The 18,844-nt window shown below is 40.7% G+C and overlaps 1 protein-coding gene across 2 annotated transcripts; it reads right to left on the bottom strand.

Annotated features, from left to right (window-relative positions):
* Positions 1 to 6,203: 6,203 nt before the first annotated feature.
* Positions 6,204 to 16,731, bottom strand: LOC115218376 (zinc finger protein OZF-like). 2 transcript variants are annotated; one of them, XM_029788150.2, is made up of 2 exons: positions 16,483 to 16,731; positions 6,204 to 9,032 (listed from the first exon to the last, which is right to left on the bottom strand). In XM_029788150.2, the coding sequence occupies exon 2, from the start codon at positions 8,374 to 8,376 to the stop codon at positions 6,988 to 6,990; it is 1,389 nt and encodes a 462-aa protein (XP_029644010.1). In that variant the 5' UTR covers positions 8,377 to 9,032; positions 16,483 to 16,731; the 3' UTR covers positions 6,204 to 6,987. The 2 variants fall into 2 exon arrangements, with proteins under 2 accessions (XP_029644010.1, XP_036364116.1); XM_036508223.1 differs by lacking the exon at positions 16,483 to 16,731 and adding an exon at positions 14,768 to 15,311.
* Between the last annotated feature and the right edge of the window lie 2,113 nt (positions 16,732 to 18,844).

Below are 18,844 nucleotides of genomic sequence, written 5' to 3'. Positions count from 1 at the left end.
AACGGTTAAAGGGGAAGTAACTCTATTTTTAATACCTGAACGTAGATGGAAAAAGTTTTAGTGAGTTTCGTGTTCACCAAATTTAGTGGTAAGCTATTAATATTAGTGGTTCTAAATGTAATAGGGTTGATTGTCGTGTGTTCGAATGTAATAGTGTCCCAATATACCGTGGAAATAAATGTATGCATAAATGTCAGAAGGCATGTTTTGTTTTTAAAGCATAGTAATTTGTTTTGGATTGCTGACAAGTGTTGATCAAAGTGAGCGTAGATGTGTAGGAATCAGAGGGAAGGCATGAAAACAGACAATTGCACTGATAGATAAGACGTTTGCAGTGGTGACGATATGAGAAACGAACAAGCAGAAGCCGGTGGTACGGAGTCTGGTGTGAAACGTCAATGTTTCTTCGCTGAAGGTTATGGCGTCGCGGGACTTCTGCTGAATGACTGCCAATAGGCTTCTTTAAGGTCAGAAGATAAGCATCTTGTTACCCACCCAGCATCAGATGTTAAGACAGTGACTTTTTGACAGACTTCCATATTAGCAGAGCAGAAGTTTCGCACATAAGTGAACGATGAACACCTTGCTGATCATATGCCTTCACAGCTATTGAGACAAATGAAGGAACTAGCCGAAAATTCACCAGCAGATTGTATAATGATCAAACAACGCTTTTTCTCCAGACTGCAACCTAACGTTCAGACCATTTTGGTGTATATGACGGAAACCATTTCGGTTTCTGCTGCGAATATCATGGATTATACTTGCAATCCTGCCACACCTATTCCGTTGGGAGCATCAGCAAACCCTTCTTCTTCCTTTCTGCCTGTTGCTTCGTTGTCGTCGGATCAGGAGTCCAATTCGGCGGCTATTTTAAAGGCATTATTGGATCTTACTAGGGAAGTGCAACTCTTTCATGTCTCACAGACTCAGTCTTCTCGACGTCGGTCATGGAATCATTCGTTTGCACTATGTCATCGTTCTCCTTCGTATTCATCGTCGTTCTGTTGACATCACAGACGTTTCCGTGCTTCCACGTGAACTGTCTATCACTTTGCTATTCTTACGTATGACGAAATCCCCCGCTCTCAGGATTTGGACTTGCATAGGGCGTTTACCTTGATTTTATCGTTGCAGCTCAGCTATATCCTATGTTAGGTGCCGATTCTTTGCATCACTACAGTCTTCTCGTGGACATGCATGCTTATCGATTATGGGACGAGTCCACGGACCTTTCCATTCCTGGTCATCGATCATCGACCCTGTTGACCTGTCCAGTTTTCTTTATCACTGCTTCTCACGACCCACACCAATGTCTCTTGAATTCCTTTCCAGAATTAAGCAATTTAAACTTTATAGTGGGCAGTATTACTCACTATCGAAACAAAGGGAATTCCTATCATTTCTTGCTTGCATTGACTACCTGCGGAGAAGCTGAGAGGTGGAGACACTGCTTCACCATGCAGGTTATTTTAGTTTCCATTTAGTTTCAGTGTTCTTACAATTCATGTGGCAATTGTGATGTTCCTTCTGTGAAAAATAATTTCTGTTAGGTCACAAGTAGTATACAAACAAAACTACCCTGCCACACCTGTGCTTTGTTTATTGTCAGGACAAGGTACATAGCTGAAAGAAATTAGCTGTTTTTCAATCTGGAGACGTATCACTTTACATAGCCAAGATGTTGTATGACAAACAAGCCAAGCAACAACTCTATATCGAATCACTTGTGGCCTTGGTTGCCAATGATAGTGTTATCTTCCACCAGGGTGGTTTTGTTTGTGTACTACATGTGACCTAACAGGAAAGATTTTTGATGAGGGAGCATCACAATTGCCATATGAAATGTAAGAACACTGAAGCTAAATGGAAACTGAAATGACCTGCATATGACATGGTGAAAACAGACCAAAAAACAGAGAAACACAGAATGCAAAAACAAAGTGGCAAACAGATACTCAAAGGAGGCAGTGTACTTCATCAAGAACATTGTGTTCTGATGCCAATTAGTTTCAGAAGGGCTCAAAACCTAGTTTGTAGCACTAGCACAAGTCTGTAAAGAAATTGCATTAAAACTTCAAGATGTTGTGAACAAAGAGAGAAAGATATATTCTACTAACAGGATGAGGAGAGATTCAGAAATTCACAACAGATTTGATTAGCGTATGATAATAGTTACACATTTCTCTAACTTGATATTACTAATCATTTGCTTTGTTCTTCCATAATTTTGTTGACTTTTTTTTTTTCAAAAACATATTCCTTGTCCATGGCTGTGTGAGAAGTTTGCTTTCCAACTACATGGTTCTAGGTTCAGTCCCACTTCATGACCCATGGACATGTCTTCTACTATAACCTCAGGTTAACGAAAGCCTTGTGAGTAGATTTGGTGGAGGGAAACTGAAAGATGCCCGTTGTATATATCTATGTGTCCCTGTAACTTAGCTGTTCAGCAAAAGATGGTGATAGAATACATACCAGGCTTTACAAAAAGTAAGTACTGGGGTCGATTCATTCAACTAAAAAGATTGGCATGGTGGTGCCCCAGCATGACTGCAATCGTGTGACTGAAACCAGTAAAAAAAAAGGGAAAAGATGTGCAATGAACAGCATTCTTCATCTACCAATAAAGAATGCATTTTGCAGTAAGAAAGTGCACACACTAACATCTACAGTTTGTCATGTTGATTAATAGGTCATCTTTTAGTTTCCAACTTGCCTGATGTAATTTTAAAATGCATCAGTAAAATGCTACCAAACCATTTTAAACTCCACTTTGTGTTTTTTGTTTTACACACACACAGAGGCAGTGATACAATTGAGACTGAAGTAAACAAATCGAATGAAAATTCAGGAATATTCAGATCTTTGAAAAAAGTATTACATTCAACAACCACAAAGATGTATAGTGAACAACACTGTTTCACTGAATCTGCTAAAACTGCCGAATCTATTCATTTGTTTTTATCAATGTATTGCTTTAAGTTTTTCCCTTCCTCATTAACTGATCATTTCTAGTATTTGAAAATTGGATTATTGCAACTAATATTTTTGACTATAGCATTTACACTAACCAAGAAGGAGGCTACGGCTATGGTTCCCGCAAAGAGGAGGGAACCAGGCTGCTGGAGTTCTGCGATGCAAATGATCTTATGGTTTGCAATACTAACTTCAGGAAACCTACCAGTCACCTAGTCACCTACCGATTGGGCCGACATACTAGCCAAATTGACTACATCCTTGCCAGAAAAAGGGAAAGATGGCTGCTTATAAATGCCAAAACCTTCCCAGGTGAAGAATGTACCCCACAACATAGAAAATAGGGGTCTGGAAGCTTAAAGATCCTGCAAATGGACAGAGATTTAGAGACATATTACTCGAAGCCTTTGACGAAATAGAAGAGGATATAGCTTCACATAGTGTAGAAGACAACTGGAGGTTTCTACGGGACAACCTGCTGAGAACCACTGACCAGATCTGTGGATGGTGCAAAGTCCCCTCTCGACCCAAAATAACATGGTGGTGAAACAATGTTGTAGACAGGGCTATTAGAGAAAAGAGACAGGCTTGGAAGGACTGGAAGAACGGTGGTAGCAGGGAATTGTATCAGACTGCTAGAAGAGAAGCTAGGAGACAGGTTTACTTAGCCAGAGGGGAAGCAGATGAGAAAAAATTTGCCAATGTTCTGCACTGAAAGACTTGAGGCATTTCGTGCTGCAAGACAGTGTGTGATAGAGAATTGAGATGTTGTAGGAGAGAAATGTGTCCGCATGGATGATAGTTCTCTTGTGCTAAATGGGGCTGCAAAGAGAGAGGTTTGGAGACACCATAAAGAAAATGAATGGGAGAAAGAGAGTCTGCCAAATGTCGACCCAACAGAGGGACCAGCTATCTGAGTTGACAGTACCTTAGTAGATAAGGCAACTAGAAGAATGAAGACAGGGAAAGCCCCCGGCCCATCAGGAATTACTGCAGAGATACTCAAAATATCTGGCAGTGTTGGCTATAGCCTAGTCACCCGCATAGTTAACCAGTTGATATACAAAGGAATCATACCCAATGACTGGTGTAGCAGCATAATAGTCAACTGCTACAAAGCTGGTCCCTCTGTTGGGTCGACATTTGGCAGACTCTCTTTCTCCCATTCATTTTCTTTATGGTGTCTCCAAACCTCTCTCTGTAAAGGTGACGCTTTAGATACAGAGGTATCAAGCTTTTGAATCAGGTAATGAAGGTCACGGAGAGGGTCATAGCCCAATTAATTAGGGAGAGAGTCAGTTTGGATGAGATGCAGTTTGGTTTCGTGCCAAGGAAAAGCACCAATGATGTTTTATTTCTGGTAAGACAGCTGCAGGAGAAATACCTAGCCAAAGATAAGCCCCTGTACCTCGCTTTCGTTGACATGGAGAAAGCCTTTGACAGGGTCCCCCAGTCCCTTATCTGGTGATCAATGAGGAAACTAGGAATAGATGAATGGTTAGTGAGAGCTGTGCAAGCCATGTACAAGGATGCTGTCAGTAAGGTGAGGGTTGGCAACGAGTACACTGAAGAATTCTGGGTAGAGGTAGGGGTCCACCAAGGTTCAGTCCTCAGCACCCTCCTATTTATCATAGTCCTCCAGGCAATAACAGAGGAATTCAAGACAGCATGCCCCTGGGAGCTCCTCTATGCTGATGACCTTGCTCTAATTGCTGAGTCACTCTCAGAACTAGAGAAGTTTCAAGTGTGGAAACAAGGATTAGACTCGAAGGGCCTTAGAGTCAATGTAGCTATAACCAAACTCCTAATAAGTAGTAAGGCAGGCAAACCACAAATCCCTTCAGGTAGATGGCCCTGCTTGATCTGTAGTAGAGGTGTAGGTAGAAACTCTATAAGATATACCCAGTGTAAACTATGGACACATGAGGTGCAGTAATATCAAAGGAAGGCTAACTGGGAAGATAGCTTTTGTATGTGGCAGATGCTCAGGTGCAATAAACACTGACAATGCGCAGAGAACAACTTCTGCCACATTCCAGGGGGAAAAACTAGAAGTAGTTGATAGCTTCCGTTACCTAGGTGACCAAGTCAGTAGCCGGGGAGGGTGCTCTGAAAGTGTAGCTGCTAGAATAAGAATAGCTTGGGCAAAGTTCAGAGAGCTCTTAACCCTGCTGGTGACAAAGGACCTCTCGCTCAGAGTAAAAGGTAGACTGTATGATGCATGTGTACGAACAGCCATGCTACATGGCAGTGAAACATGGGCTGTGACTGCTGGGGACATGCATAAGCTCGCAAGGAATGAAACCAGTATGATCCGATGGATGTTTAATGTCAGTGTGCATACTCGACAGAGTGTAAATACCTTGAGAGAAAAGTGTGACCTAAGAAGCATCAGATGTGGTGTGCAAGAGAGACGACTGCACATAAAAGGCACCATTTAAGTGTGATCGTTACTAGCTTCGCCTTACTGGCACTTGTGCCCCATGCTAGTAGGGTGTTTAGAGCACCATCTGAGCATGATCGTTGCCAGAGCAGCTAACTAGCTTCCGTGCTGGTGGCATGTAGGAGGCACCATTCGAGCGGGATCGTTACCAGCATCGCCTTACTGGCACCTGTGCCGTTGGCATGTATAAAAAGATTCAAGCGAGGTCATTGCCAGTAGTGCCTGACTGGCCCTCGTGTTGGTGTCACGTAAAAGCACCCACTACAATCTCGGCATGGTTGGCGATAGGAAGGGCATCCAGCTGTAGAAACTGCCAGATCAAGAGTGAAGCCTGGTGCAGCCATCTGGTTTGCCAGTCCTCAGTCAAACCGTCCAACACATGCTAGCAGACGTTAAACAATGATGATGCTGAAGAATAACCAAAATCATGTGTGTTTGTGTGAACATAAATTCTATATTGAATGTAAGAAGAAAGAAAAAAACAAATGGTAGTGTATGTTTTTTTTATTTCTCATCAATAGTAGTTATAAAATTTAAAAAGAACAAAATATCAATAATGGCTATTTTATAGAAACAACTATGATACATAAATTCCATGAATTAGAAAATATTTAAGAATAGGTTATTTTAGAAAATATACAGAAAAAATATAATTCAGTGATCCTTTAGTTCTGCCAACTCAACTGCCCTTTTGCCACATATGAAGTTGTACTGTAGTATTTGCTTTAGTATTACAAAGTAATTGATAATTTCTTAAGAACAAGAAATTGTTGACAAGACATGAGTTTTTCTAAAAACTTTATTAATAAATATTATGGTATAAATGTGAAGATATAATTACTTACAATGGTCAAAACTAACTTTTCTTGGGAATGCTATTAAAATTTGAGAGGTTGGTGAAACTACTTTACTCAAACTCACAAATTCCCAATAATGTTGATAACTCTAATAGGATCCAGCCAGTAAGGCCTGGGCCATGTGTAACTTAATAGCACCACCTGAGGAAGTCTTTCAGTCATATATGGAGCACCATGGCCTATGGATTCTGGATTTTTTTCCTTTTAACCTTGTTTTTGATATGATATTATTGAAAATGTAATTCTTTCTTAAAGAGAGTAAAATATCTGAAGCTCAAGAATTAGTTAAACAAAGAAGACTTACATTTGCACAACAATAAAAAACTCAGGGAAAATGAAACAATATATTTGTTTATATATGGCTTATAGTTCGTCAGTTCACCCAAATTTTGCTTAAAGAACTTTTTTTTATACAATAAAATACATGTTAAACTGACATAAAAAAATTTGCTGCTCTAGGTAGAAGGCTTGAAATATTTTCTCTTCTGAATAAAATTGACTGTGCTTACCTAAGCAATCATTCTGAGAGAACGATTTACCACAGATATCACATTGATACGGTTTCTCTCCTGTATGAATGCGATTGTGTTTAGTTAAGTGATAATTCTGAGAGAATGATTTACCACAGATATCAGAGCAATATGGCTTCTCTCCTGTATGAATGTGACAGTGTTTAGCTAAGCTATCATTCTGAGAGAATGATTTACTTCAGATATCACAGGGATATGGCTTCTCTCCTGTATGAATGCGATTGTGTTTAGTTAAGTGATAATTCTGAGAGAATGATTTACCACAGATATCACAACAATATGGCTTCTCCCCTGTATGAATACGATAGTGTTTAGCTAAGTGATCACTGCGGGAGAATGATTTACCACAGATATCACAACAATATGGTTTCTTTCCAGTATGAATGTGATTGTGCTTAGCCAGACTATTACTCTGGGAGAATGATTTACCACAGATATCACAGCAATACGGCTCCTCTCCTGTATGAATGCGATTGTGTGCAGTTAAGTGATAATTCTGAGAGAATGATTTACCACAGATATCACAGCGATATGGCTTCTCTCCTGTATGTATGCGACAGTGTTTAGCTAAGCTATCACTCAAAGCAAATGATTTACCACAGATATCACAGTGATAATGTTTCTCCCCTGTATGTATGTGACTGTGTTTAGCTAAATTGGCACGCCAAGGAAATGATTTACCACAGATATCACAGTGATAAGGTTTCTCCCCTGTATGAATACGATAGTGCTTAGCTAAGTGCTGATTCTGAGAGAATGATTTACCACAGATGCCACAGCAATATGGCTTCTCTCCTGTATGAATGCGATTGTGCGTAGCTAATAGCTCATTCCGAGAGAAGAATTTACCACAGATATCACAGCGATATGGCTTCTCTCCTGTATGAATGCGATTGTGCACAACTAAGTGGTCATTCCGAGAGAAGGATTTACCACAGATATCACATCGAAATGTCTTCTCTTCTGAATGAATGTGATGGTGCTGAGCCAAGTTAGTTTTGTGAGAGAATGATTTTCCACAGATATCGCAGGAATATGGTTTTTCTCCTGTATGAATGCGATTGTGCCTAGCTAAGTGACCATTCTGAGAGAACGATTTGCCACAGATATCACAGCAATATGGCTTCTCTCCCGTATGAATGTGCTTGTGTCTAGCTAAGTTACCACTCCGAGAGAATGATTTACCACAGATATCACAGCGATAAGGTTTCATCCCCGTATGTGTGCGATTGTCTTTATCTACACTGGCATGCCAAGGAAATGATTTACGACAAACATCAAAGTGATTCTGTTTCTCTCTTGTATGAATAAGCTTGTGTCGAATTAAGTTTGTTTTCGTAGCGAATGATTTACCACAGGTGTCACAGTGATATGGTTTTTCTCCTGTATGAATACGTTTGTGGACAATTAAGTGTACATTCTGACGAAATGTTTTACCACAGATATCACAGTAATATGGTTTTTCTCCTGTGTGAATATATTTGTGAGTTGTAAGGTGATGTTCTTGAGAGAACGATTTTTGACACATATCACATTGGTATGGTGTTTTCCCTACCTCTTTCGGCATCTTTTAAACCTTTTAGTATTCAAATTACTCTGCTATTTGTAATTCTATTTTTATTCAAGTTGTTTTGAATTAAACCTGCATTATCTCATAGGTTTGCAACTTCAAAGATGTGATTTTTTTGAGAGTGGCATTGCAGGGTAGGTATGATAGGCCAAATCTTGTTGTACTGATTGTAAAATAGTCAGAATATATAGGCAGGGTATGGCTGGTTTCAATGTTAAGGGCATTAAGAAAAAGAAAATCAACTCTCAAACTTTCTTATGTAATTAAATCTTCCATAATTTTTGGCTCTCACTACTCTGTAGGAATATTTTTCTTATTTCTCATTTTATAACTTACACGTACCAGCAGTTTGTTTTGTTATATTTTTATCAACTTTTATCTTTGCTGATATCTGAAGGTGCAGAAAGTGTCTTTGTAATTTAATCCAAGCTTATTTCAAATGAAATTAATCTGCTACAAATATTAAGCAGTGAATGTGAGAAATGTTGATGACAATCTCATAGAGAGGAAACGTTTCACTATAATTCATCACCAATTTATATAAACATGGTTATACCTCTTCTGTATAACAGCTTCCTTTAGTCTATCAAAGAAGATGAATAAGGAAGATGTCAGATATAAAAATTCCTTTTCTGCCAATATCATCAGTTATTCTGAAATAAAAGAGAAAGAATATAAGAAATCAAAGACTGCCAAAGTGAAAAGATTCAACAGCACATGCACATACAATATATATATATATATTATATATATATACAATGCATAGGTGATACATACAATATATACACTCTCTTTGGTCATGCAGCTTTTGCAGACTCCCATGACTCTCTGTCACCATCCAATTCCATTATTAAGAATTTCAATTGGGAGATTGAGTCATAGTGAATCTTTCATTGGCTAATTACATGGACGTCACCCCTCTGGATGCATTACAGTTACTATCTTGATAGAACTTGGTGATTCTGACTGTCGATCTTCTGGGATTCCTTCACTCAGCCTCAATGTAAGAAGCAACATTGGCTCAGCTGAGCTTTTCTGTTAACTCTTCATAATCCACCATGCTACAGTCCCTTAACTTCACTTCGTCGCTGGCACGGTGACTCAACAGATCCTGTACCTTGTCAAAGAGCAGCCCGTTACTAAGCAGCACACGGTCATCATTCCATGAGGTATTTTCAAAGTACCTGCATACACAACAATAAATACAATACATGCTAATTTGCTTGCATCAAAGTGGCTACCTAAGTTGACCAATCTGTCCTTCCTTCCTGCCAATCCTATCAATGTTGTCAGCATATCTTAGGTTTGTGATGTTTGTCTTTCTCATGTTAACTGTTCTGCCATCATTTATGACCCACTCCAGGAAAACACCGAGGAGAAATGGAGTGAGAGGAAGCAGGTTTGATACACTTTTGTAATGGTATGAATTACAAAAACCACCCTCACAGTAAGATTTATTGGGGCATGCAAAGTACATGTACGAAATGCTTTGTAGTTATCAAGGTACTACACTGTATTGTTATAACTGGCAAATTCAAGTAGGGGTAGCTCCTTCCCTCATTTGTGGTGAAAGGCCACCAAAATTCCTTCCCCTCACCCCCAGTCATTTGTGCATCCCCCCTCACCTTGTTTGTACAATATATCTCTCCCTCTCTTTATTGATGATATCTTCAAGTTTTTAGAGAATTATTTTAGACTTGTGCTACAAACCAGGTTTTGGGCACTTCTGAAACTAATCAGCATCATAGCACAATGTTCTTTATTAAGAACCCTACACCATTTGAGTAGCTGTTTGCCACTTCGTTAAAATACATGTCCTTTTTTTCCCCTACGTTCTTTGGTTCGTTTTCACAGAGCTGAAGAAACTGTTTCACCATCTCATACGCAGGTCATTTTAGTTTCCATTTAGCTTCAGTGTTCTCACATTTCATATGGTAATATGTTTCTCTTGCCGTTTTGATAAGTCAAATCACAGTTGAAAAGACAACACGTGGTCACAGAAATTACCGAGTTCTTTGTTATGATTTTTCAAGTTAAAACGAAAGATCGTCCAGACTTTACGTACATGCTTATATACATACATACAAACACACATGTTGCTGTTTACTTTAGTCGCTTAATTATTGTTGTTATGTGTAGTTTGGGTTCTAATGGGATAGACAACCAATATGAAAGCCATTGTTATTGTTTACGTGTTTATTTACTTTTCATGTTACACGGACATTCAGTGTAGTGATACACTTTATACTTTACACACACTTGTACTGTTCACTAACAAAATAGTGCCAAAAGGGGGGATGTATTCTATGCACGTATACACATAGATATGAATGTGTAACATCCCTTCTTCTTGAAAAAAAATAAAGGGGTCTTTTGGCAGTGAAGACAATTATGAGTAGTCTCTCTTACTCTAATGGATTGTCAGCCTGAGGTGGCAATCCTACAGCAGAAACCGTGAGATTCTTCTGCCTCTGCTTTGTAATCTAGCTGAATTAGTTACTTATCTTTTCATTTTCTTTTTTTTTTCTTTAACGGTATCGAACCGGTGGCAGATGTTCTTTCTCCATCTGGTGGATCTTGTGCTTCGCACCGGTGTCTGAGGTGTGTTGTTGGGTGGCTGATAGGTGGTTGGTGCCCATTGGGGTGATGATTCTGTGGGTGTTGTCACTGATGCAGCAAGTGTTGTACACGTTGTCCTCGACAGCTTTGGTGTTGGGCGGATGTGGACCCTGTTGCGTCTCAGCTGCCCACTAGATTCCGTTTCTATTATATATATCTTGAATTTTCAGCTCTCCTGACAACCTGTGCTGGGATCCATGTTTTAGTTATGGGATCTTGAGTATGCACATGTTGTCCTCCAAGTATCTCAGGTAAATATTGTGCATGTTTGTTGAAATATTTCTGTGATTGTTCTTGAGTGGCTGCTAGCTTTGCCCTTGTCTCTTCTTGGTCAATAGGAGGTTGGATCTTAGTTGGCAGGGTAGTTTTGTACTTCCTACCATTCAACAATTCTGCTGGGGATTTCATATCAGCTCTCAGTGGTGTCGCTCGCAGGGACAGAAGTGCCAGGTGTGGGTCTTCCTTAGTCTCTCGGCATTTGACTAGTGTTCTCTTCACTGTCTGCACCTGTCTTTCTATAAACCCATGACCTTTGGGGTAGTGTGGAGATGAGGTTGTAATATTGAACCCATACTCATCGGCTAGCTTTTTGAACTCTTGCGATGTGAACTGGGTTCCCTTGTCACATGATCTGCTCTGGTATTCCTTGCTCTGCTAGAAGTCCTCGATCCACTGTAGTGATTGTTTTGGCAGTCAGGTCTTTCACTTTACTCACAAATGGAAATTTGTAGTAGTAGCAGGCCATTATCAAATACCATTCTTGGCCCTCTTTGAACAGATCTACTCCAATAGTTTGCCATGGCCTTCTTGGGATGTCACTAGATATCATTTCCTCCTTTTGTTGTGAGTTTCTGTACTTTTGACAGATGTGGCATGTAGAAACTGTCTTTTCTATGTCTTTGTACATGCCTACCCAATATACTGCTGACTTGGCTCGGAGCTTGCATTTCTCCATTCCTAGATGCCCTTGGTGGATCTTGTCAAGAATCTCTTTTTGCATTGACTTGGGTATAATTATTCGGGATCCAGCCATCAGGATTCCAGTCTCCACTGATATATCATGGATGGCCCAATATTCACGAATTAGGGGTTGCACCTGATGTCTCTTTTCTGGCCACCCCTGAATCACCGTCTGAGTAAGGAGCTAGGGTTCTTCATCTTTGCTGGTCTCCTCTTTGATTTCTGCTAGCTTTGTGGTTGTCACATTTATAATGTGGTGGACCTTTATGCTTAGTCCTTCCATCTCCTGTTTATTATGTGATGATAGTCTGGAAAGAGCATCCGCCAATATCAGGTCTTTTCCTGGCTTGTACCTGATGTCATAGTCGTATGTTCGAAGCCTTAGTAGTAACCTTTGCAGTCTGGCTGGTGCTTTTGTCAGGTTTTTTCTATGTATTTGTTCTAGCAGGCGATGGTCTGTTTCTATATTGAAATGTCTGCCATACAGGTATGTATGGAACTTTTCACATCCATATACTACTGCCACGAGTTCCCTTTCAATATTTGCATGCCTTGTCTCTGAGGGTGAGAGAGCTTTCGAGGCATATGCAATGGGTTTACCTTCTTGTATCAGTGCTGCGCCAACTCCTCTCATAGAACCATCGACTTGGAGTGTTACTGGCTTACGTCTGTCATAGTATTGCAGAGTTGTCTCCTTATTGATGAGCGTTTTGATTGTTTTGAAATCCTGTGTGTGTGAAGCACATCGATCAAACTCTACGTCATCTTTGTTTAGCTCTCGGAGATTTGCAGTGTGATCGGCCAGCTTGGGTATGAAGGCTCCCATGTAGTGGATGAGTCCCAGGAAGCTCCTGAGTTCCTTCTTGCCTTTGGGTTCTTTAATGTCTCTGATGGCTTCCACTTTAGCGGGGTATGGTTTAGCTCCCTCTGCAGAGTATATAATTCCAAAGAATTTGCACTCCTTTGCTTTTATTACACACTTGTCTGCATTGAGTTTGATGCCTGCTTGTCGGGTTTTCTCCATAGCTTCATGTAAATTGAAGTCATGTGTGGTCTCATCCTTGCCATGCACTTGGATATCATCTGCTATTCCAATTGCTCCCTTGCAGCCTTGGTATGTCTCATCTATTTGGCGCTGGAAAACATCTTGGCTCACCTTCAATCCAAATGGGAGTCAGTTGAATCGATATCTGCCAAATGGTGTGTTGAAGGTAGTGAGGTTGGATGATTCTTTGTCTATCTTTACATTCCAGTACCCATTGCTGGCATCCAGTTTGCTGAATAATTTGGATCCAGCCAATGATGGTGTGATTTCTTCAAGAGTTGGAATTGGATGGTGCTCTCTTTTTAATGCTTTGTTCAGGTCCCTTGGGTCGAGGCATATCCGTAGGGTACCATTGGGTTTTTCCTTGATTACAATTGAATTCACCCAATCTGTTGGATGTATCACTTTGGTGATTATTTCTTTTTTTTCCATTCTGTCCAACTCTGTCTTCGGCTTCTCTTTTAGTTCTAGAGGGACGCGGCGAGGTGGGTGAACAATTGGTTTGATATTGGCGTCGACTGTTATATGATATCGACATTTCACAAAGCACCTGACTGTATCATCAAAGCATTCAAGGTACATGCTTATCAGTTTCTCTTTGTTTGTGATTTGTGGTCGATCTTTGATAGGCATATCTCTGTCAATCCTGCTTGGAGCTGCTTTCACTTCAGCATTGATCGATACAATATTTAACTTTTTGCAGGTATTGAGTCCAAGAATTGCTGGTCCTTCTGTTCTTGTGACATAAAAAGAACACTTGATTGTTTTTCCTTTGTGTCCCTGTGATAGTTGTTTTGCCCAGTTGTGGAATCCTGGTACCTCTGTACGCAGTGAGGATTACATCACTTGGTGTGAGGATTCCTTCTCTGACTTTATCCTCTTGTGTCATGTGTTCTAGGAACATCTTTTTGTAGAGGTTGATAGGCAAGATATCACTCTGGGCTCCAGTGTCAATCTTTAGCCTTAAGACTATGTTTATTTGTTTCCTGCCAGACTTCTTTTGTATTCTTATTGTCGTGTATGCCTCATTTTTTTTCTGGTCGTCATTTCCCATCTCATGCACATTTATTGTGCCAACTGCCAAGAATTCCTCCTCTGAGGTGTTTTGTTCTTGGGCATGTATATCTCTTCTTCTATTTCCGCTCCTCTTTGAAAATTGGGGCTTGTATTTCTGGGATTTTGTTATCCTACACATTTTCCCCCAGTGGTTAAGTTTTCCACATGCTTTGCAGTGTGTACCGAATGCAGGATATTTTTTCCGGTTGTTGAAATTGTGCTCTGTACCACAGTACTGGCATGTTCTTTGCGGCTATGTTTTGTCCTGTGCCTAGATACAATATCTACACTGCTGCCTAGTGAGCTTGTTTGTAAGCTAAGTGAGGCCATTTGTTTGGTAGTAGCTTCGAATGCTCTTGCAGTGTCTACTGCTTCTATCAACTGGAGAGCGTCCTTACCTATGAGGGATTTCTGAACTTCTTTATGAGCACACCCCCATATTAATTGATCAACGATTCTTTCGTCCTTATCTTTGAATTTTTCGGCAACATTCTTTAGTCTGGACAGGAAATTGTCAATCATTCCTTGTGGGTCTTGTTTCAGGCCCTGGAATTCGTATCTGTGAATTCTATGGTTCGATCTGGGCTCTAGGTGCCTTTCAAATTTTTCTAAAAGTGTGTCTGGGTTATTGCAGTCAGATTCTGACATATCCCAGCTATTGAATAGGTCTATACCTTTACTGCCCGTCCATAAAAGGATATAGCTTACCTTCTAATCGTCAGTTGTGCCTTTCAGGAAACTTTTGAAAGCTAGTTGAGTTTTCTGTTTGAATTTCTTAAATGCTTCTAAGACATCATGCAAGTCCCAGTTCATGATCGGATGTAGATTCATCTGTACGGCGACGGGGGTCGCCATGTTGGATCCTCGTGTTGTCCGAAGACGAGCGATGTTTTGTTTGTTAAATTCCTGGTTCGTTGTGTTTCTGTTTTGTTGTAAAGGCACAGTTTCCGATTAATTATTTACCGCTGCCACCATGTTATGTGTAGTTTTTGGGTTCTAATGGGATAGGCAACCAATATTAAAGCCATTGTTATTGTTTACGTGTTTATTTACTTTTCATGTTACACGGACTCGACGTTCAGCGTAGTGATACACTTTATACTTTACACACAGTTGTACTGTTCACTAACAAAATAGTGCCAAAAGTGGGGATGTATTCTATGCACGTATACACATAGATATGAATGTGTAACAATTGTTTAAATGTTTTATGACTGATTTCGAACTCTGTGGTATGCACTTGTAGTTTAAAGGTACGAAAATATAGTTGCTCATGCCTTGAGTTGCAATTGGGTACCGCGGCCAGATTATTCAGGTATCATCTGTTGACTCGACATATCTCCTCAGCTCGGATCCCTTCAAAACAAATTCTAGAAGAGCGACGCAAAAAGAGGCAGACTTGACGTCATCTGGTCCCTGCCGATCCTCCTGCGCAGTCTCTCCTTTTCCCTTCCGCTTAGTTATCCTACATCCAAAGGATTAGAATAAGGATGTCAATAGCAGAATCAAAATTATGAAGTCGCGTTTTTGCCAAATCGAAATCACGATAGCCGAAAATGGGTACTATTTAAGAAGAGTGGTCCCGGTGCGCGCACTCGCGCCAGCTAGTCGTGCCTAGTGGATCCTTACTTTGTGTTTTATTTACTTCGTTAAAAAAAAAATTATTGGCGATGTTTCGGTATATGTACACACGTGACTTTGTTTACATTTCCGAAGATAACAGAGACCCTTTTCTCCGACCCCTAACTCTAAGCCCCCATATACAAAAAACAAACAAACACTTTTTTGAAATGTATCCGGTACTTACAGCGGTACATATACCGATGGTTCGCCAAATTATTTACTTTGTGTAAAAAATTATTTATTTTATGTTTTATTTACTTTTCTAGGTAGTCGTTGTAGGATCGACTAGTCACGACTTGCTAGCGCGAGGGCGCGCACCGGGACCACTCTTCTTAAGTAGTACCGATGTGGGTTTCCGTAAAAAAATTAATAAAATAAAGAGGAAGGGGTGGATTACGTCTCCGACATGTGCGCCCTGGGAAGAATGAAAACTGAAATACAGATTTAAAAAACAGTGCAATTATAAATACAACATCGTTAGTTCGTGAGATATCTTTCGTTTCTTCCTTTTATTTCTACTGCTCACAACAAATCAACTAGATGTATGTAAAAGTGACGGTCAATATAAAGAAATATTTAGTAAAATAAGTAAATGAGTGGAAATTTTATGGTTGAGTGTTAAATTATAAGGCACTAAAAGAGAATGACACTCCCCAGATACAACACAATATAAAGATCCTCACCAATTAACGAAAACACACAAACCCCCTCCCCCGCAGCCTACTGGGTGTTAACAACTGTGTAGAAAACGAATATGAAAAAACGTATACAATACCGATGTTTATATGAATAATACTTACATAATATATAACCGACGAGGAAGATGGCATAATATAATTGAAAGAGACAGGGCATAACGTCAACGTTTACTGTAAAACAAACATCTTGACGATCGCTAGGAATGACCACTCTAAATTAAGTAAATTCGCAATGATTTACAGTCAGTATGATTTCCTTAGTGTCAGTTGCAAACTTGTTCTGACGAATTAAATCTAAATGTTTTAATTAATAGCAAGTTTATGTAGGAAAAGTAATAATGAAGAACTAACAAAAACATAAAAACGGTTAAAGGGGAAGTAACTCTATTTTTAATACCTGAACGTAGATGGAAAAAGTTTTAGTGAGTTTGTAGCGGGTAGGATTCTTGGCCACTACTTCTGGTCTGATCTGAGGGTAGCCCTTAAAAGGATGGTTATCGCAATGAGATCCGATCCAAGAATAGTCCTGAAAAGGACTGTTATCGTAATTAGATCGGGTCTGAGAGTAGTCCTAAAAAGGACTGTTATCGCATTCAGATCAGACTTGAATGAGCCCTGAGAAGGACTGCGGTCGTAATCAGCAAAACCGGACAGACGAAAGCAGTAGTTGAAATGACGAGCAGACAAGAGGTGTAAGTTTATACAGCGATTTATTTCAGGCGTGAAATAGCAGTACAAAGGTTCGAGGCGAGAGGGACACGATTTACATCAGTCGAGTGCCAAAAAGCCAACTGCTTTTTCTTTATTCACCATAAATACAGACAAAACAATCACGAATGATTTTTATATAATTATGCATTTGGGGTCAATTAAAAATTTAATGATGATTATACATTTTCGGATGACAAGACATTCAACTAGACAATTTCACAAATGGAGTGGGGCGGGTCTACGGACCCCACGAACCCCGCCACGACACTTGACCTTATGTTTTTTTTTCTCTTTTTTCCTTTTCGGCCTATCTCGTATTTATGAGGGACCTTTTACTCACAACATTCTTCCACCTTTCATCAAACACTTTCTTACTCAGGCCCCTCCTCTCTAGTTCTATTTGTCTTTTCAGGTGGAATTTAAAGAAAACCACCAGACTAGAACCAGAGATGAAGTCGCCTGTTATCATTCCTTTCATCCCTGTCTTCCATACTACCTGTTTCGCAGTTGAAACCACTGAGAGAAAACAATTCTTACCTTCTTTCGTTAAGAAATCCGGTGGATTGATTTTTACAATGGATTCAGTTGATAGCTGTACTCCTCCTCCATTTGACAACAGTTATTCGGCAAAAACCCACATATCTGCCACCTCCGAACACTGCACGATCGCGTGCAAGACGGTTTCCTTGTCCTGCCCACACCTCGGACAGGTCGGGCTGACTTGGCCACCGTGCCTTGCGAGTTTGTCCCGAACAGGTAAGGCTCCTCGGTAACACTGCCAAGCCAAGGACTTCTGAAAATTATCCAGTGCCTTCGGCCCGAATGTACGTTGGAACAGACTGGCCAGCTGATTATCGTCGAAACCTAGGGTTTCCCCTAGCGTATCATCGCTACCGGCCTCCACAAACCCTCTATAGAAAACAGCGGTAGAACCATTGCCGCAAGCATTGCCCGAGCGACAGAATAGTCGGAGTGCTTTGCGACACTCCGTATACCATGAACCCAACTTCGATCTGCGATTATACCAGGCTTCCCGTCCACCGAAACTGGTGAATTTGGGAAACATCTGTTTCGCCAGCGGAGACCACACGCGTTCACCATCCAGATGGATCCACAGATGCCTTAACCTCAGCGCATTTCTGCACATCGTTAGCCACGGCATCCCTAGTCCACCCTTTAACGGTTTTTGACAACAAATAGAGCGTCTCACAAGTGGTTTCGAGCCCTTCCACAAGAAGTGAAAGAGCTGTCTTTCCAACTTGGTCAACCACGAATCCGGGCAAGGCGGTAGGTGATCACCGATGCGATAAACACATTGGCTACCTCCGCCCTATCTTTCAGGGATAACCACCGCCAAGACCAGGTCTTGGCTACTGCAGCCACCCTGCTCGATACCTCGCTCCAGTTCTTCTCTATTTGGAGGTCTGGTCCAAACCAAACCCCGAGCAACTTAATCGGACCCTCCGTCCAACGTCCCACGACGCTGTCTGGAGGTATCGACTTGCCTCTCTAGGTGCCAAGTTTCAAGCCGACCGACTTTTCACGATTAACTTTTGCTCCTATCACCGTCTGGTAAACCTCTATGGCCTTGCCTACTTTACGTAGGAGGTCCACTTCGGTCACGATGATAGTGATGTTATCCGCGTATGCCGAAACCGACATTTCACAACCTGGCTGCCTCGGGATGCCACTCAGTTTTCGCAGCAGCGGCTCAAGAGCCACTACATACAGAAGCGGGGAGAACGGGCATCCC

The sequence above is a fragment of the Octopus sinensis genome, linkage group LG13 (assembly GCF_006345805.1).
Source record: "Octopus sinensis linkage group LG13, ASM634580v1, whole genome shotgun sequence".
Taxonomy (NCBI): domain Eukaryota; kingdom Metazoa; phylum Mollusca; class Cephalopoda; order Octopoda; family Octopodidae; genus Octopus; species Octopus sinensis.
The sequence above is the reverse complement of the archived record's forward strand: the minus strand, read 5'-3'. Positions and strand labels throughout refer to the sequence as shown.